Source organism: Lepisma saccharinum, chromosome 20 (genome assembly GCF_977018435.1).
Source record: "Lepisma saccharinum chromosome 20, izLepSacc3.1, whole genome shotgun sequence".
NCBI lineage: Eukaryota > Metazoa > Arthropoda > Insecta > Zygentoma > Lepismatidae > Lepisma > Lepisma saccharinum.
In genome coordinates, this window is record NC_139248.1 from 11,068,783 (window position 1) to 11,089,965 (window position 21,183).

The 21,183-nt window shown below is 39.7% G+C and overlaps 1 protein-coding gene across 1 annotated transcript in view; it reads left to right on the top strand.

Moving 5' to 3' along the window:
* The window catches only part of LOC146003812 (suppressor of lurcher protein 1-like), a 475,712-nt gene that overhangs the window by 389,932 nt on the left and 64,597 nt on the right, over positions 1-21,183 (top strand). The window contains exon 7 of the mRNA XM_083142232.1: positions 17,833-17,989. Coding sequence (XP_082998358.1) covers positions 17,833-17,989 — 157 coding nt within the window. The remainder of the gene's footprint in view (positions 1-17,832; positions 17,990-21,183) is intronic.

The window sequence follows — 21,183 nt, forward strand, 5'->3', positions numbered from 1 at the left end:
AGTCCCGAGTTCGATACCCGGTGAAGGTACACAGTGATTCGGATCCCGCTCTAAACTTTAGATCCAGTCCCGATTAGCCAGTCTGCGCGCGTAAGTGGACCCAAAACTCAAGCTCAAATTACTAGACTGCGAAAGGTATGAAACTAGGTAAGCGCAGCATGGATATCCACTGAGAGTAGTGTGTTTGTGGAAGCTTCCACTTATACAAGTTCAACTCTTTCGCTGAATCCTGGGGAAAAAAGGAAAGTAAAAAGCTGAGGCTTGAACCAGAGATTCCCTGAGCAGAGATCCAGCATCCTGAGGGACTATAAAGTTCCCTCCACTTGTCACATCCATTACGCAAGCTGGACAACCTCCTAAAGACCGAGAGAGATCTGATGCTTCGTCTTTTCCCTTAACTTGAACGCCCTCCCCATGTCCAGGCAACAGGGGGAGGATAAAGACTGAGGGAGGGGAGGATTTGCTGCTCCTCGGAGTGCAATAACACTCCAGCTTCCTGGAAGGCCAAATTATTCTTCGGTGAGCGGAGGATATGTTTTCCAATCATGAGCGGCTCGGTCTGCTCGCGGAAAGAGGCCGGGATATCAAGATTGATCAGGCAATGGCAGTGGTCCTCTTGGGGTACAGGGACCGGATTGCCGAGGAACTGGACAGGGGACCGTCGCTTGCTCTTCCCTTTGCTTACTTCTTTCTTCTATCTTCCTCGCGTGCACATTCCCTCTCTCTCTCTCTCTCTCTCTCTCTCTCTCTCTCTCTCTCTCTCTCTCTCTTTCTTTCTTTCTTTCTTTCTTTCTTTCTTTGTCTGTGCCTCTCTCTTACTCGCACACACGCACTTCCTATTTCACGTTCTATCTTCTTTCTCTTTCTGTGTCTTCCTTAATGTATTCTCCCTATCTATCCTTTTTATACTTTCTACCATTCTCCATTCTTTGTCTGCACGTTTCTTTCAAACAGACTCTTTCTCACATTCTCTTCGTGCCATACTTTTCTCTCAATCTCCTAATCTATTTTCTTCCTTTATTTCCATTTCTATCCTCCTTTTGTTCTCCTGTCTGCACCTCAACTTCTCTCTCTGCCCTGCATCTTTTCCTTTTCTCTATCTTTATCTGTCTCTTCTGTCTGTCTGTTCCCTTACCTCTCTCTCTTTCACAGACCTTAAACACACTCAATATTCACATTCTAATTTTCTTTCTATCAGTTTCTTCTTTTTCTCTTCTAGTCATTCATTTCTCTTTGCCGCCCCTGTGGCGGAGTGGTTAGAACATCACGCTACAACTCCAGGGGTCCCGGGTTCGAATACTGGCCTGGGCATGGATATTTGTGAGTGTCCATTCATCAATTTCATGATATCATCACTCATCCCCATCTTCGCAAATTAGCCAGAAGTGGCACAAAAAGCGAAGTAAAATAAATCAAATCATTAATTTCTCATTCCCTCTCCCATACCTTTCTGCCTTTCGTTCTCCTTTGTCTGCACGTTTCTCTCTCCATTTCTCTTTCCCTTCTATTCTCTTCTCTTCTATCTCTCTTTCTCTTCCCCATTTCTCTCTTTTTTTGCTTTCATATCTTTCCCTTGTCTCTTTCTGTTCTTTCTCCTTCTCTCCCTCGCACACACGCTACACTTTGCCTCACATTCTCCTTGCGCCTCACTTTATCCATCGATGTATTTTTGTCCTCTTGTTTTTCTTTTCTCCTCTCTCTGTCTGTCTCCCCTTGATTTATTATCCTCCCTTCCTGACCTTTCTCCCTCCGCACCTTCCTCTCTCTATCTCTCTCTCTGTCTGTCTCTCTGTCTGTCTCTCTGTCTCCCTCTCCCTCTCCCCCTCTCTCTCTCTCTCTGTCTCTCTCTCTGTCTGTCTCTGTCTCCCTCTCTCTCTGTCTCTCTCTCTCTGTCTCTCTCTCTCTCTGTCTCTCTCTCTCTGTCTCTCTCTCTCTGTCTCTCTCTCTCTCTCTCTCTCTCTCTCACACACACACACGCACACGCACACGCACACGCACACGCACACACACGCACACACACACACACACACACACACACACACACACACAGAGAGAGAGAGAGAGAGAGAGAACTTTTTCTGCAACACTTTCTATCTCACTTTATCTTTGTGATTAACTTTCTGTGTGTGTGTGTGTGTATTACTCTTCGATCTACAAATTTATCTCCATTTCTTTCGTTTTCTCCTATCCTCCCTCTCATTCCTCTTTCTCTTCTCCTATTTCTACTTTCTCTCCTTTGTTCCGTTTCCCTCCTGCCATCTCTCTCATGCTGTCCGTTCCTTTTTCTCCATCTGCTGGTCCCTTCCAATCTCTCTCTCTCTCTCTCTGTCTGAAGCGTCTCCCACTTCTGTTCCGGAGACCGTCCCCTGCCCTGGAGAGTCGTTCCCGAACAATGTCGCCGCCGGCTTTTAGTGAAACTCAAGGATGGAATTTTCATTTCGCGAACATTGGATGGATCCTCGGGAACTCGGGACTAACAAGCTATTACAGAGCAAAACTCTGTTACTGCGAGCAGAGAGCCAAGTTTTGTTGCGCGATTGTACTCTCTGAAATGTGTTTCCAGCTTTGGTGCGTCTCCACATTAAGCTCCTGTCCTACATGCGAACCCGGTTCCCATTGTTTTCATCACTCTGAAGCAGTTCTTCATCTGAGAGAGTCGCTCTTTCGCAAAACTGTTCGCTCTTTCTTCCATAAAGTTGAATTACTTTAACAAGATGGTTACTCGTTTCAAGTGGCACCGGATCACATAAGCAAGAAGTAGGACAATGTTCCAAAATTAGATGCTTTTTAAGTCGTGACATACACACAGAAAATTAAATGCTTCAAATTTAGTTGATGCAACCGTGCGTGTACATACTGTCTCGGGAAACTGTGGACCAATGTCGCAGAGAAGTGGAGAAAGCGAGTGGGCATAGAAAAGCTGTGCACGCTGCTGTCGCGTCTTCCCCTCCATGAACTCACTTTCCCTTCCACGTGCTCATTGGTCGAGCCATCTCGAGTCAATAATTGCGCAGAGGACTTGCTCCAGAGATTACCGGATCAGAGTGAAGGTTCGATACGAGTCACTCAGCTGACGTCATGTTGCTCCCACTTCCTCTTGTCACGCGTGCGTATTTAGGTCGAAAATGTAAGCGATAGTGACAGAAATTTAAAAGATATTTTATGAATGTCAAATCTTCTCACGTAGCGATATCTAAATTTACATGTTGTGTAAATTTAATCTGCATTCTTTACAAAAATATCAGATTGCATATGAAGGCTTTAAGGTACGTTGCAGCAGAACACGCATGAACTTTAACGAATCAATATATTTTATTTCATTTTGCATGCAAGTGAAGGAGCAGCACAATCTTCTTTGGAACATATCTTGTAAGTAAGTGGTTCTCAAACTGTGGTACGCGTATCCTTCTGAAGAGGAATGTCGAGAATACAAACACGACAACATTTTTACTGCAAGTCTGTAGAGCAGACTTCATTGTTTCAGATTTCATAGCTTTAACATTCCACAGGAAAATAAGGCTGATTTCGTCACTGATACTATCTTTGTTTCGTGTTTTCAAAAAAAATACTCGTTCGAAATAATAATAAATTGATGATGATGATAAATGTATTTATTAAGCGGGCGACGTTAAGCCTATAGGCTGCTCTGCCACCCTATAATAGACTAAACTTTGAGCCGAATCTCCCCTTGAAAGTTTCAAGTGCACAACCAGGCTATGCAGGCATATCCTTCTCACTAGAAACTCTGAGGGTTTACAATCAAAACTCCAAAATTGTGCTTGACAGTTTGTTTACAAACTTATTTTTGTTCTTTATATTTTTTTCAACAACTCTGGAAACAATATACAGGGTAATTGGTAATTCGACCTATTCCTGGAAAGAGGTAATACTAGAGCACATTTGCAACAAATTTGACCCTATGCACCGGGCGTCGGAAATCAATGGGTTTCGAGCTATTGCAGTTTCTAGATTTTCGTGACATATTCCGACTTGCGACCAGAAAACTACTAATTGTGAAAAAACTACTACACTCTGGGCACTTAATTGACACGTTGCTAACAGCTGACGAATGAGTGACTACTGGGAAAAAAATTCATGCCCAAAATTCCCATACCCACAGAAAGAAACAGTCATTGGAGCGCACGTCATGAAGAAATTTTGAAATTATCGTTTAAATCGAAGAGGATTACTCAAACAAATGGTAACACAATTAGCGTAAAAAATACGGAAAAACTTTCTAGTTTCATAAGCTCTCCAAAAAGATACAAATGTTGTCAACTGGCACACGGGTTGGGGGAAAAATCTGAATAAAAAGCGGAGAAGGCGCGTTGTAGACCTCTTTGTAAAGTGAAAAGAAGTTTGTCGGTTGTGAGAAATATAGGAACGAAAATGAGTGAAATAATAATGTTATTTACCATTCTCATGATTCCAGGTTGTCAGAATTAACTGTTACAAAAACTACAAATCCTGTTAAAATTGCCTCCCTCGGTTACGTATGCAAGCACACAGCCTGCGGCGTACTTCAGACACAGTCACTCGCGTTGACACTCTGTCTCTTATGTATTGGGCGGCTGTCACAATTCTCTCTCTCAACTCTTCTTGGAAATCCACTGGTGTACTGTAGACTAACTCTTTCATGTGACCCCAAATGTAAACGTCGCATGGCGTCAAATCCGGACTCCTCGGGCAGCCATCATGTTGGTAAATCATACCCCTTTTTGTGGCGAGCGGCACATCCTCCAGCAGCGTCGTCAATGCTTCCCTTAGTTTTCGTAGGTAATGCCGTTTAGTTTTTGTGGCAGATAGAATGGCCGATCACGTAATTGTGAATGATTCCCATTTAGCGAGAATTTTCTCTGTTGAGCCTTTTCTTTAGATTTTCTGGGGTTAGGACCCTTAGGGGACCAAAAATACGCATTATGAAAATTCGTAATTCCATCGCGGTCGAATTTGGATTCGTCCGTCCACAGAATTCTTGTCAGATGATGGGGGTCCGCAATCCGCCTTCTCCTCTTTTTACTCAGATTTTTCCCCCAACCCGTGTGCCAGTTGACAACATTTGTATCTTTTGGAGAGCTTATGAAACGAGGAAGTTTTTCCGTAATTTTTACGCTAAGTGTGTTACCATTTGTTTGAGTAATCCTCTTCGATTTAAACGATAATTTCAAAATTTCTTCATGACGTGTGCTCCAATGACTTTTTCTTTCTGTGTGTATGGGAATTTTGGGCATGAATTTTTTTCCCAGTAGTCACTCATTCGTCAGCTGTTAGCAACGTGTCAATTAAGTGCCCAGAGTGTAGTAGTTTTTTCACAATTAGTAGTTTTCTGGTCGCAAGTCGGAATATGTCACGAAAATTTACAAACTGCAATAACTCGAAACCCATTGATTTCCGACCTCCGGTGCATAGGGTCAAATTTGTTGCAAATGTGCTCTAGTATTACCCCTTTCCAGGAATAGGTCGAATTACCAATCACCCTGTATAGAAATTATAAAGTTGTTTTTTTTATGTACTTCTTAGCATGCATGTGTTTCAGCTTTTTATTTTTATATCATCATAAAAATTGTAAACGTAGGAACACCCAATGAAATAATCAACGTAGGATTCTAATGTTTATTTGTTGAGCATCTTTCCACAAAGATAAGCCCGAATATAATTTTGTTCAATTGAAGATACACGCCTCCAACACATCAAAAACGCCCCAACGATCAGGCAGCCAAGAAATTCCCCCAAACCCACTATGCGGAGAAAACCTATGATGGGGATACATTAGACGTTGGTTACGCCTAAAGGGTATGGGAATTAAGTTTGAGAACCACTGTTGTAAGTGAAAATCAGAATTTCGTTAGCTTTGGTAAGTTTTTAGTCTTCTTCAGAACTTCCTTTCTAAGGAGAGATGAACGATTTTAGATTTCGAAACCTCAGAACAATCTTTTCCAGAACTTATCTTGTAAGTGAAGATGAGAATGGCGTTAGCTCTCGAAAGCTGTGAATCTTCTTCAGAGCTTCCCTTGTAAGAGAAATAATTGTAGATCTCGAGAGTTCGAAATCTTCTCCAGAATTTATCTTATAAGTGAAGATGAGAATGGCGTTAGCTCTCGAAAGCTGTGAATCTTCTTCAGAGCTTCCCTTGCAAGCGACGATTATGTCTCTCCATATCTGGTATTTGCCATCATGCCTCACGTAAGTGAACCAACGTGGTTCAAAACTGAAAAGAACCTCTTCGTCATGAGAAAAGTTCTGTAGAAATTAACACTACATCTAAGCAATTAGTCACGCTCTTACGAAGACTTGGGCATTGGCTGAAGTTTCATCTTCCTTCCTCCTGAAATTTGCTGAGATATGGTTAGCCACTAAGGCGCGAATGTTCTGCAGGGACGCTCGCAACCTTCCTCTTGAATTGGTGGCAGATGTCTGAATTTGCGGTGCAGTCTGGTCTTCCATGTTTTGACAGAATGCCTCTGAAACAAGTACACGAGAAGTTCCACAAAAAAAAAAAGAAAGAAAAAACTCAGTGAGGCCCTGAAAGTGGTCCTAATGGAGGTGGCATTAACTTCTCCGCGGACCTGACCGCAATTTGGAGCCCCATTCTGAACCCTCAATGCATTCAGGTACTTCGGGTCGAAGAAGGGGGCGCCCCCCCCCCCTTATCGAAAATGCGTTTAGCGAACGAGAAGAAACTACCTCACGTAACGCAAAATCGAAGCAGGTTGCAGGGGAATTACCTCGGCTGACCACACCAATTAGGTTCTCAAGGGGGAAAATGGGGGGCGGGGGCTTCTTCGAACTGCTTCGTGATCCACGAGAAGCGAGGCTTCCGTCTTCTGAGGAAGCAACACACTCCAAGGACTTCCAAGATGGTGGAAAAACTTCGTGGCTGGCTGACTCCAGGTGCACCGGTTCACGTCTCCTGCCCGTCCTTATTAATTAACCCCCTCTTAATGCTTTTAATCAGAGTGCTTAGAGTTTCCCCTTCGGAAGGGGAGGTGAATAATTAAGGGCGGGGATGCTGGATGACCACGGGATGCGAACTTTTCTCCTTGAGCATTCTCTCTCTAGACATCCACTGCCATAAAATTTTGGAACCTACAAAACAAACCAGTGTTGCCAAAACATATTCGTGGATCTATACTCTGTCCCGGCTATCTCTGGAGCAAGTAGTGACGCGAGACTGCTCCAAAAATGGACACGTGAGAGGGAATGGGATTGCGTGGGGGGAAAGCGAGTGCAGATACGAGCCTTCGCAGCAGAGTGCACACTCGATTGCCCTCCTTCTCTGCCTCTATGCGCGGCCTTGCTCTAGAGATATTTATTTATTTTATTTAATTTAATTGCCTTCTTGTTTGTAGATGTTTAGTTATTTATTTATTATAATGATTACAAAAATTACCATCAAAAATAAAAAATAATATCTAATTATACATTAGTGTCACACCCATATTTTACCATTTGCTAAAACTCGCAAAAAACATTTTTTTTTATTTATGCTTCTTTGTTTATAGAGGGGAAATTGTTTATTAATTATAATAATTACAAAAAATACCATCATTACCAATCAATTGTACACGGTCGAGGTGGAATGAGTGTCTAGAATAACACGCTTTTAAAGATGGCGCCTATACGCTCCCTAAGTACATTTTGCCTCCTATTTGCATGCAATACATTTGTTTTTTTTTATGAACAAAACTAATACAGAATATTCAGAACACCCTAGGGAACAATGTAATTTTTTTTCAATTTTTGATAAAAAAAAATTCAGTTGAAAAATTTTTAAAAATGGAGGTAGTGGGTTTAATCCCCCCCCCCCTCTGGTATGCTAGGGTTAACTACCAACTATCCAGGTACATTATTATATTTTATGAGGTGATGCACGTTAGAAAACGTGGATAAACTGAACCTTCAGATTTTAATTAATGGCAGGGATTCAGCTGATATTACGTAGATATTATAACACCATTAAGCCTTGTTTGCATTATATAAAAATTCAATATGCTGACCAAGGCAGAAATTTAATTTTATAATAAAACATAAACTAAACGTAACGTTTCAACCTTATGGCAAGGTCTTCTTCAGACTCTGCACCAAGTACAAATGTAACAAGATACAAAAACAGGACGATTTATATACTTATATAATCCTAGGAAGGGAGAAGAGAATACTAGTGAGAAAATGGAAGGAGGCCAAGGAAATAGAGAAGAAAGGTGAAGAAGACATAATGAACTGGAATGGGGGACTGAAGTTAAACAAAGAATGGAAGAAGGTGTTAGAGTGGAAAGGACAAGAGAGAAAGAGGAGAGAAGAAGGAAGAAGAATGAAGGAAAAAGAGCGTGAGATAAAGAGTCCAACCACATTCTATATGGAAGTTATTATGTTTAGCCTTTTAGGTGAAAGTACAGTTGACAAGGAAAAGCCACCTGCTAGAATGTTCCAGAACAACTTTCTAATAGTCTGGAGGGAGTAATGTTTGTGTATATATAATGTCCTGTTTTGTACCTTGTTACATTTGTACTCGGTGCAGAGTCTGAAAAAGACCTTGCTAGAAGGTTGAAACGTTACGTTTAGTTTGTTTTATAATAAAATTAAATTACTGCCCTGGTCAGCATATTGAATTTTTATACGTAGATATATAGCCTTGTGGTGTATTGCATTTGTTCGAATTGGTTATTCTGTGCCATTATCGATTATCAATTGTTTATTTCTATATTTAAATAATATAAATATCGTCACAATGTTAGAAAAACCTGTGCTTAAGTGATAACAAATACTAGGAGACTAATATTAAAATTTCATCTTCATATGTCGAATAGTTTCCGTGAAAAAGGAACATGAAGTTACGATCATTACGCTAACATTGTTCAGAAAAGCAATTGAAACTCTCATTAAGGCACCCCCAAATATATTAGTCTGCGCACGCCTATGGTTATATACCGGGTGGTCCAAAAGTCCCGGAGCGGTCACATATCATGAGAAATACACATCGAATCGGAAAACTAAATAATGCGTGTTTAATAAGTGAAAGAAAGTGTCACGTGCCAGTTCCGACGACACAATGAAAAATTGCAAGGAAGAAATGTTTCCCGAAAGCGACGATAGATGGCAGCACGCCATGTAAAGAAGAGCAGATTTCATTGTAGAAACAAGGAGCGGAGAAGAGCGATTATATATATTATAGTAAATGCAAAATACATAAAGGAAGAGTATAAAAATTATAGAAGGCGTTAATAAAATGTTGTAAACAGCAAATTAAGATAATTAAGAACATGCTCGTATATGAAACAATTAGGAAAGTTAATAAGTGAGCAAATGAATTCAGAAATTTATATTTCTTTCTCCTTTTTGATCTTCTGACGAGGAGAATATCGTCAGCTTTTGTATTTGTCCGTCCCTCGGTGGCGCTGTGGTCAAATTAGACGCCCCGAAGCACTTACGGTTGCGCTTCTTATTAGACGCACTTGGCCATAGGCAGGGCTTGCTGTTAGCGATCCTGGGCTATTCCCCTTTTGGTCGTTACATAGGAGGTGGCGACGCCCCTAATCTTTCTATAAGTATAGCTTGTGAAGCGGGGAAAGCGAGAGCATATATGTAATAAATAAGATTACGCTTTAAAGGGAAAGACAATAAAATAAAAGAAAGAAAAGAAGAAGTCTTTTTCCCAAAATTGTGAGAAGAAAAGAAGAAGAAGCCTTTTCCTAAACAGAAAGAAGAAAAGAAGAAGAAGAAGTATTTTTCAAAAATATAAAGAAAAGAAGAAGAAGTCTTTTCCAAAAATAGAAAGAAGAAAAGAAGAAGAAGCCTTTCCCAGAAATTACGAGATGAAAGAAGAAGATGATTTCCTTTCAATTATTCATATATGTATAAGAAGAATATAACCGACGTAAATTTGGAATCAGCATATATATATATTTCAATGTAGATACAAGCTTCGCTATATATTTTCTCTGTATTGTGTATAGTCTTCAGAATATAGATCCGCATTTAACTATATCCTCTTGGCTATAAAACGCTTTCTTATTTGGAATTCTCGAATAAAGAACCTATCCCCTGAGATTAAGATATTTCTATAGCCGTGGTAAATAACATTTTTAGTACGTACCCCAAGGGCGTAGCAAAAGCTATTCAATGATATCACACTTGATTCCCCACCCCCGCTCTCTGGGGGTGGGGTGGGGCAACTGTAAAATTTTAAATAGAAACCCCCATTTTGTATTGTAGAATCGGAAAGAGGACTTCATTCTGAGTCCAACGAGCTATCAACCATTCTCCTAGCTCAATTAGGAACGGAGATATGGCTATTTTAAATTTTAGAGTATGTATATGGTAGACTCTATTGAAACGTCTTGACGTGCAGATTCCGAATCTGCAATCGCTTTCACTCTAACTCAATTAGGGGCAGAGCGTCCCTTTGAATTGGGGGGTTTTATGAAATTTTCACTTTTGCGAAAATTTAAAATCGCCATATCTCCGTTCCTAATTGAGCTAGGAGGATGGTTGATGGCTCGTTGGACTCTGAATGAAGTCCTCTTTCCGATTCTACAATACAAAATGGGGTTTCCATTTAAAATTTCACAGTTGCCCCCCCCCCCCCGCCCCACCCCAGGGGGCGGGGGTGGGGAATTAAGTGTGATATCATTGAATAGCTTTCTTTCACTAATTAAACACGTATTTTTTCGTTTTCCGATTCGATGTGTATTTTTCACGATATGTGACCGTTCCGGGACTTTTGGATCACCCGGTATAACCAATCCTATATGCTGGATGAGCCTGGATGAACAAACAATTGAATATCCTAGCGTAATAAAATTCAAAGTTTCTAGCTCTGGGTTATACTGCGCCTGGTTCTTGCAGCTCGGGGAGAAATGATCCTTCAAAAGAGAGAGAGAGAGAATGAAAGAAAAATGACGAGCCAAGAGGAGGAAGAAATGAAAAAATGAATAGAAATATAAACGAGACGCACACAAAGAGAAATAAGGGGAGGGAGGGGAAGTAAATAAGAAAAACAAGACATAGAAAGGAGGAGCAAGTGAGAGACATATTTATGTGGTTCACAGATAGTGAAAAAGGAATATGGAAGAGAAATAAAGGGGTAGAGAGAGAGAAATGTGTGCGAAAAAGAGGAAAGAACTGATCAAGAAGAGAGCAAGTATACAAGGAGATAAAGATATTATCATTAAGAAAACAAGATGAAAAGGTACAGTCATGTTTGAAAAATCTGTCGCATGGAATTTTTCTAAGTCCAACGTCTTACGAAATTATGTTGGTAGCTCTGAAACAAGGAAGTGTTGTGAAATATACGATCCTCCAATCAGAGTGTTCGGAGGAGCAGAAGGCGTGACTCACGGTCTTGTCCACAGGAAGTTCAACCAATGCAGCATTTTCAAATATGAAATAACGTCCCCATTGGTATCGTATATTTCACAACACTTCCTTGTTTCAGAGCTACAAACATAATTTCGTAAGACGTTGGACTTAGAAAAATTCCATGCTACAGATTTTTCAAACATGTCTGTACAAAGAAGTTAACAACCAAAGAAGAACAGAAATGAGTAAAGATGGGGGCAAGTGACCCCTCTTGACCATCCCTTCGGGCGTCCATGTGGACCACCAACTTTACTGTTCCTAAGGAACCCAGTACTTAGAGCTAAATGGAATCGAAATAATACATTGCTTATCACCGACTCAAGAACTTGTGTCAATATCCCTGCCTTTTGTGGTTGAATGGTTAGCGCTTGCTCTACAACATCAGAGGTCTAGAATATAACATGATCAAGCCTGTCAATTGCAAGTGTATTGAGTATTCATGTCTTAAAATAAAACGACATTCTAATGTGAAATACACATGTAATCACCGTGTAGTTTTCAAGATGATGTATAGATGGCACTGTATGTATATGACTATTATTAACTTCAGTGAAAAGAAGAGATCTATTAGAGTAAGGTACATGTCTAGAGCTTGTATTTATATAATATTGTTAGCTACTTGAGCTTGTAGTAAAAATGGTTCTAGATTCGCATCTACATAATCAATGGGTGTCTTATCCCATCATCCGCATTTGTTCATCATTCATCCTCATTGTTATAACAAACAGGAAGAGAGGTGTCCTGTAGCATATATCAAATCTTGTGTAACATGATCTGTAGGCGAAATCACAACTTAAGCGAAAGGGAAACAATGTGGATCTAAGGCAGGGGTCTTCAACCCATGGCCCACGGACCAGAGGTGGCTCGCATGAGCCCTTTGCGTTGGCCCGTTCCCGTTTGAAAAATTAAAGTACTTAGCATAAAGTACCGCTTGGGGCTGGTAGATGGCAGCATCTTACAGTTCTCAATACCGCAGTGTAGCTTCGTGACCCGCAAGCGTCATTGAAATTGTTAATGTGGCCCGCATGGTCTAACGAATTGAAGACCCCTGATCTAAGACATGACATTCGTTCTCTATCCTGGTTGCGGAGTTGAGCCAGATCACAAAGCTTCATGCCGTACACCGAGATTTCAGATACCCCCAGAATGCAAATTTCAGCGAATTCAAATTGGGTGAGCGTGGTTGGTGTCCATCGGTCCGCGACCGATCTGGTATTCCGAAAACGGATAACGTTCAATAATACGGTCATTTTTACAATTTGGTGTCTGGTACCGAACTTTTGAGACACCCTGTAGAAATCTCAGGATATTTTGGTCGAACGTTAAGATTAACTTCCAGGAAAACATATTTGTGTTCGAAGCGAGGACAGTAAGAAAAAAATTGCTTTCTCCTCAAGAAAGAAACAGACTGAAGAGGAGAAAATGAATTCTGCCAGATAACACGTCGGAAAAAAAGAGCAATATGAAAGCAAGTCAAGAAGAGAATGAGAACAAGCCAATAAGAAAAAAGAAAAGCGACAAAGAAGAAACTTCTGATGTAGAAGTCCTGAGATGAGAATTGTTTCCACGGATGAGAGAAGATCCTAGAGGCTCCCTCCGCCAGATTAATCCTCTGAAAGATTAGAATCGTCGCTGGAAAAGGGTTGAATAAGCTGTGAAAGTGCACCGTTATCAAAGAATTGACTCTTCAGACTTACTCCCTCGGTACGTTTTTTCCTGGCCCTTTGTGTATCGAAACAAAAAAAGTTTTCCAATTTCCACGTTATACGTATTAAAGCCTTTGTCCTTACTAAATGAGGATTTAAAATTCCTCAAGAGTTAATGAAAACCAGGGGTGTTATGGCCGCAATGCAATGGGGTCAGGAACCGGAGTTAGTGTAAATTCAGGAAGCAACGGCTTCATTACTGATCTCAGAGGAACTGTATACCTGAAACGCAGGTAGGTGGCAACAGAACTAGAAAGCCATTCAAAGCTAAGAGATTGGAATAAATCCGACAAATTGGCATTAATAAGAAAGAAAAGTAGCCGTGTTAGGAAATAATTAGTTACTTCTAAAGTAGTTAGAGTAACCGAAGCTAGTTACTTTATGAAATAAGTAACAGTTACTTTTTCAGTTAACGAGTTAATTTGCTTGAATTTCCATTGAGTACAATTTATGCACAGAAAGGTTAATCGGGATTGGACCTGCAGTTTAAAGGGGATCCGAACCACAATATGCCTCCACAGGGTATCGAATCCTGGAGCCCTTGACGCGATAAAGCGATGACGTTGACACTACGCCAGCGAGGAAGCCGAAATGTATAGTTACTTTGGTTCATTAATTCATTGACTTAATTTATTTCGCTTTTCTGCCACTTTTGGCTAATTGTGAAGATGGGGATGAAAGGACAATCTCAAACACGCAAGGACAAGACGCAACAAGAGGATTATACCTGCTGTGGAACCAGACGCCAGAGCCTCGTTAGTCTGCAACAATACAATTCAGGATGCACCTGCACCGCCCACCCACATACTTCTGAATGTAAGCGGGAGGATGTGAAAACATCAGGGGCTTCCCACCTTTTGTTCTGATGAAAAAAAAACATTGCAACAATGAGCAGGAACGATTTTGATGACACTGATAGAAAGACATTAGTGAAGAAAGTGTTGTATTTGTGGGCCTTACGAGGACCGAATACGTATTACTTGTGGGCTTTTCGAGGACCGAATACGTATTACTTGTGGGCTTTTCGAGGACCGAATGTGTTGTACTTGTGGTCCTTACAAGGGTCGAATGTGTTGTACTGTTGGGCCTTACAAGGATCGAATGTGTTGTACTTGTGGTCCTTAAAAGGGTCGAATGTGTTGTACTTGTGGTTCTTACAAGGGTCGAATGTGTTGTACTTGTGGTCCTTACAAGGGTCGAATGTGTTGTACTTGTGGTCCTTACAAGGGTCGAATGTGTTGTACTTGTGGTCCTTACAAGGGTCGAATGTGTTGTACTTGTGGTCCTTACAAGGGTCGAATGTGTTGTACTTGTGGTCCTTACAAGGGTCGAATGTGTTGTATTTATGGTCCTTACAAGGGTCAAATGTGTTGTACAGTTGGATCCATGAGTATTACCATGCAAATTGTCCATAACTATTTTCATTAATTTTTCTCCTACATCCTATGTGCTTTTAAGCGAATGATTTTTATGTATGCTGGTGCAGAAGTTGTCAACAGCTTGTTTTGAGTTTTCTTTTAATTCTTGAACCTCTTGTTGGGTAAAATAAAGTGCTCGAACTTGGTGATGGACAATTTGCACGGTTATACTCATGGATCCCACTGTACTTGTAGTTCTTACAAGGACAGAGTGGCTCCTTGAACGGAAGGTATTACCAGGAACGTGAAGTACTGGTGGTGACCCATCCGAGCAACAGAGTGGCCAATTCTCTTGACGTTAGAATTGTGAAGTTTTTTGAAGCTGTACCCCTTCTTGGGTGGCTGTCTTATACTATATTGGAGTTTTTGTACCTTGAACAGCTTACAGTTGGCGATACAATTATAAATATATATTCCTTTGTCACCGATGAGTAATGCACATAAAGCACTAATATCATGATCGTTCTCTTAACCTGAGCAGATTCTCCAAAGATACACCCAAATGCACAAGGATTTAATTCACTTCGTGGTCAAAGAACGCATAGAACTGAACGAAGGCGGTGAACGCTACCTCTCCTGGGATGACGTAGACGGAGACATCTAGCGGCTCTTTTTTCGTCTCATCTATCATCAGAATGAGACTCTGGAGGGAAGGAGACGAGCGAATAATGCTCTTTCCCTTTATCTTCTGCCCCTTCCGTGAAGAATGGTGAATCTTGAGGTGATTCTTCACCGGGAGCTTTCTTTCGAAGAGGTCTGATGAAATTCTTACATTCCTGCTAAGTTGCTCTATGATTTACGTACGAAATCTTCGGAAAATTGTACGGTACTTAAGTCCTGGACATTTCGTTATGAGATCTAGGTCTAGAGTAACTACCGTTTTTACGTCATCGTAGTAAAGTTGGATTTTTTTTACGAATTGGTATGAGGTTGCTCCTACATTAACAAGTACTTGTATAGTGGGATTCACAAGTATTGTCCAGGAAATTGTCCATGACTATTTTCACTAATTTTTCTCGTCCAACCTAGTGGGATCCATGAGTATTGCCGTGCAAATTGTCCATGACTATTTTCATTAATTTTTCTCTTGCAACCTGTGTGTTTTTAAGAGATGGGCTTTTATGTATGCTGGTGCAAAAGTTGTCAACGGCTTGTTTTGAGTTTTCTTTTAATTCTTGAAGTTCTTATTGGGTCAAATAAAGTGCACGAACATGGCGATGGACAATTTGCACGGTAATACTCATGGATCCCACTGTACATGTTTTCATGGAATACATTTTTTTCGTACGCTGCTGCTGAAGAGGTTTTCAGCGCTACTTTTTCATTTCGATTAATTCATTCGAATAAACATGATGATGGAGAACTTGATTGATAATACTTGTGCACCCCCCTTAGTAGTCCTGCAATTCGCTTCTTTATACAGCATGTTTGTCCAGGATGCAGTTTGACCGATATTATTCGATTGCTTTTAAGTGGAACTTTCTATTACTTAGTGTAACTAGACTTTAATTATTCGTAGTGTAAGTGAAAACTTTTCTTATTAATTTAAAAAAAAACATTAAAATAAGTGCATCAAAATTGTGCTGTATAAATTACACAGTATTACAGAATTCAATGCCTACGACCTGGAGAAAATTAGTCTTGTTACGGGCTTAATAAAAAAACACATTGCAATTTATACATCCTGAAAAACAACTTTTAACTTTGTTTTTTCTTTTAATTGTTACTATTACCGGTCTGCTAAAAATACTAATTATAAGATTTTTATGGTGCGTTTTAATTATACCATAACAACTGCTACTTACTTGTTTATGTCCTCCTTGTATTTTGAATTAGGAAATTAGAACAACAATGCATGTACATTTAATTGCAAAGAGAAAACCCTTTGTTACTAATTTAGAAGAACAGGAAGATATGTTATGCTTCAACAGAGGAAATTTAATATTTCTAAATTTGATATTTTGTTAATCCTGCACAATGAGGGACTATGAGATCCAGTATGTTATTAAAAACGTAATATTTAATATTTAGTTTTCTAATATTTTCAACCTGATATTCGTACTCACTTTTGATTTTGTAGTTTGATAGTTTATTTCTTTTTTCAATTTTAAGGGGGATTCTTTGAACGGCAGCATTTTGCGGCTGTCAAACGATTTGAAAGGAGTACAATTCGGATCAAATTATTTAGTTGAATACTGCATCCCCCCCCAAAAAAAGGGGGATACAATGTACCTCCGTTCCTGCGCCACTGTATACATATTGGAAGAAGTGGACAGATAACCTCGGTGTTGACGTACTCATTACTTGGAAGCATGGGCACCCGCAGGGAGGGGCTAGGTGGGGCACTGGCCCTCCTGAGATTTCTGGAAATTTTTAATGTAATTCGAATAGTGAAATTGTAGATATATTTTATAACAAAGTTTTTTTCTTGTGACTTACAGGCCGTAAGTTACAGCAACTATTATTATTATTATTATTTGAAACAGTGTAACATTTAAGCTTACAGTCTATTTTACAATGATTATCTAACTATAAAAAGCAGGTTTTTGTCCTACATGGATTAATGTTGTATACAGTTATGCAAATTGTATAGATATACAGAATATGGAAATTTCAAATGTACGTAATTTAAAAAATACATTAGTAGTAGTAGCCGGCCCCCGTAGCGGAGTGGTTAGCACATCGTGCTACGACGCTAGGGGTCCCGGGTTAGAATCTCGGCCTGGGCGTGGATGTTTGTGAGTGTCCATTCATCAATTTCATCATGTCTTCACTCGTCTCCATTTTCGCAAATTAGCCAAAAGTGACACAAAAAGCTAAGTAAAATAAAGCAAATCAAAATAAAAACAAATAAAATAAATTAGTAGTAGTAATAGTAATGTAAATAATAATTATAATAATAACAACAAATATAAAAACAATAATAGCAATAAAATAATAATAATAAAAGTTTGTGTGACTCTGCCCCCCTGAAAAAAAAAATCTGCAAACGCCCTTGCTTGGAAGTAACTAGAAACAGTGCCGCAGGAAAGTGCAGCGTATTGCTCTTAGCACTTTCGCAATAGTTAGACTGTTAGGTGTGTCTTCCTGGGACAATTTGCGCTGCTGCAGTTGTAAACAGATGCTGCCTTAGAGGAACAGTTGATATTTATTTGAGTGGAAATGCACAGGTAACGAGTCAAAAATTAGCAGAGCGCTGCTAATTCTGCTTGCCTTGCGTTTTAACTTAGGATGGACATTGCCTCCTCTCCCTTCCCCCATGCCTCTCTTACTCTGACGACTGTAGTTATTTATAGCTGAGCTGAATAACATGCTATTCTTTGCTAAATTCTTTGTTTCTCTTCTTCCAGGAACATTCCAGACTGACGGTCGAAAAATATCAGGCTCTATGTGCGACTATCAGTTTCTGAGCAGCAATCACTCAGTGTCCATTGGGCGTTTCTATTCTCCACGATACCCTTCCAGTTACCCGAAGAACATCAAGTGTGCTTACAGGTTCCATGCCCGGTAAGTATCATACTCATTCACTTCTTCAATAATTAAATTCTCCGAATTGGAACCAATGTATAGTTAAGAATTATGGCAGATGCTCAATTACTCTGTTTCGTTAAGAATTAGGACAGCTGTCTGGTCTGAACTGTTTGCTTACGAATTAGAGCAGCTGCCTCGTTTAAATCTTTTGTTTGGTAAAGAATTAGAGTAAATGCCTCATTTGAATCGTTTGGTTAAGAATTAGAGGAACTGCCTTCCTCGAATCTCTTGTTTGGTTAAGAATTAGAGTAAATGCCTCATTTGAATCGTTTGGTTAAGAATTAGAGCAACTGCCTTCCTCGAATCTCTTGTTTGGTTAACAATTAGAACAACTGCCTCATTTGAATCCTTTGTTTGGTTAAGAATTAGAGTAAATGCCTCATTTGAATTGTTTGTTTGGTTAAGAATTAGAGCAACTGCCTTCCTCGAATCTATTGTTTGGTTAACAATTAGAGTACGTGTCTCATTTGAATCGTTTGTTTGGTTAAGAATTAAAGCAACTCCCTTATTCGAATCTTTTGTTTGGTTAAGAATGAAACAACTGCCTTATTCGAATCTTTTGTTTGGTTAAGAATTAAAGCAACTGCCTTATTCGAATCTTTTGTTTGGTTAAGAATTAAAGCAACTGCCTTATTCGAATCTTTTGTTTCGTTAAGAATTAAAGCAACTGCCTTATTCCAATCTTTTGTTTGGTTAAGAATTAAAGCAACTGCCTTATTTGAATCTTTTGTTTGGTTAAGAATTAAAGCAACTGCCTTATTCGAATCTTTTGTTTTGTTAAGAATTAAAACAACTGCCTTATTCGAATCTTTGGTTTGGTTAAGAATAGTGTTGCCCACGAGACGAGACTTTGGCCTGTCTCGTCTCGTGGAAATGCTGTCTCGTCTCGAAAATATTCGTTTGTCTCGGGACACATGATCAATCTCGTCTCGTCTCGAATTTTTAAAAGCCTATCCCGTCTCGTCCCGTGGGCAACACTAGTTAAGAATTAAAGCAACTGTCTTATTCGAATATTTTGTTTCGTTAAGAATTAAAGCAACTGCCTTATTCGAATATTTTGTTTCGTTAAGAATTAAATCAACTGCCTTATTCGAATCTTTTGTTTTGTTAAGAATTAAAGCAACTGCCTTATTCGAATCTTTTGTTTGGTTAAGAATTAAAGCAACTGCTTCTTTTAACTGTTTATTTAAGAATTAGAACTACTGTTTCATTGAAACTGTTTAAGAATTTGGGCAGCTGCGCCATTTGAACTGTTTGGTTGAAAGTTAGTGTAAGTACTTTGTTTTAATTGTTTGTTTGGTGGGCATCTGCCTTGTGTGAACTGTTTGCTTAGGAATTAGAGCAGCTGACTGAAAAACTGTCCCATTTATACCGTTTATTTGGTGAAGAATTAAAGCAACTGCCATGTTTAAACCTTCTTTAGATGAGAACTAGGGCCAGTTAAACTATTTGAATAAGAATTATAGCAGTACCTTACTTAAATTGTACGGTTAGGAATCAATGCAAACGCCTCATTATGACCAGCATCTTATTGCACTTCCTTTACAATTATTCACTAAGAAATATTGTCCTTCATTAGGACACATTGCTTGCAACTTAAGTCGGTACATTAACCAAGCAGATATATAAAGATATGGCAGTGGAAGGCTTAAGCCGTAAAATTGTAGGTTTAGAAATTATACACAAAAGGCTTGATAGTATAGAGGTTTATTTAACAACAAAATGCCTGAAGGGCTTGATACTACATAAATAATGATTATAAGAGTATAAACCCACAATATAAATATAATAAATAATAAACAATTAAATTATCCAATTAAATCTTTACATAATTTAGACTTCCTTAACAGTTATTTAACCAAAAAGAGATTATAGTAATTTCATTTTAAAATTAATTTCCCCCTAATAGACCTACACTATGTGGAAGAAAGTCATTGGACACCACATGTCAGCGGATACCATCAGCTTTTTTTGCAATCAACAGGAGGTTGGTCCGCCTTTGGCAGCGATAACAGCAGCCACTTGTCGTGGTAAACTGGCCACAAGTTCATGTAGTACACCGAGTGGGATCTTCCGCCATTCCTCCTGCAGTACAGTCACCAGCCCTGGAACTGTAGAAGGGCGAAGCGATCGCGACCTCAATCGGCGCTCCAGTTCGTCCCATAGATGTTCGATAGGGTTGAGGTCAGGGCTCTGAGCATGCCAATCCAGTCGGGTGACATTATTTTCTGCATACCACTCCATGGTAGCCCTGGAAACATGACAAGTTACATTATCATCCTGGAACACACATTCTTCGTGTCCATAGAAACGCCACAACGTGGGGAGCGTGGAGTTGTCGAGAATATCTCGGTAGGACACGGAAGTCATGTGGCCATACACCGGTACCAGTGGACCCACGCCATGCCAGCTGAAACAAGCCCAGAACATGATGCCACCACCATATTTCACTGTGGGCACTACACACTCGGGTAACAGACGTTCTCCGGGTAATCGCCTTACCCACACTCTCCCATCTGATCGAAACAGTGTGAAGCATTGATTCATCGCTCCATAGGACCTTCCGCCATTGCTCCATCGTCCAGTTTCTCCGCTTTTTACACCAGCGTAGTCTCTGCCGTTTGTTTTTTTGTTATCAGGGGTTTGTGGGCAGTGGCTCGACTATGATAACTAGAGCCCGGAAGTTCAGGCATTTATTTTCGTTAAAATAGGCAGGCAAAAAGGCATTTATAATGTGGTAAATAGGCACTAAAAATGAAAAAAGGCAAAATAAACCGAAAAAAGGCACATTTAGAAGTCGCTTACTTTTATCTATAATTTCTGGTAAAATGTTAAAATCTACATTGGGAAGAGCATTTCAATTTTCTCCGTCTTGATTGCACATAACTACAAGGATTTTTTTTTAAGTTCTCAACATTCATTCATAGTCGTGTCAGAGAGAATGTTTTTCATAATAGAAAATGATCTTTCTACTTCGACAGAAGTTATTGGAGCATACATATAACAAGCTAATGTAGCTGGACTCATTTTGGTAACAGCATTTTCACCTTTTAGAATATCACAAATTGTTTTCAATTGTTTCAGGTCCTCATTTGCACTCACTACCCGTTTGCACTTTTCCTCAACAGCTGACCCCTTTTCTCCTGGCACTTCCATCATCTGCTGCATAG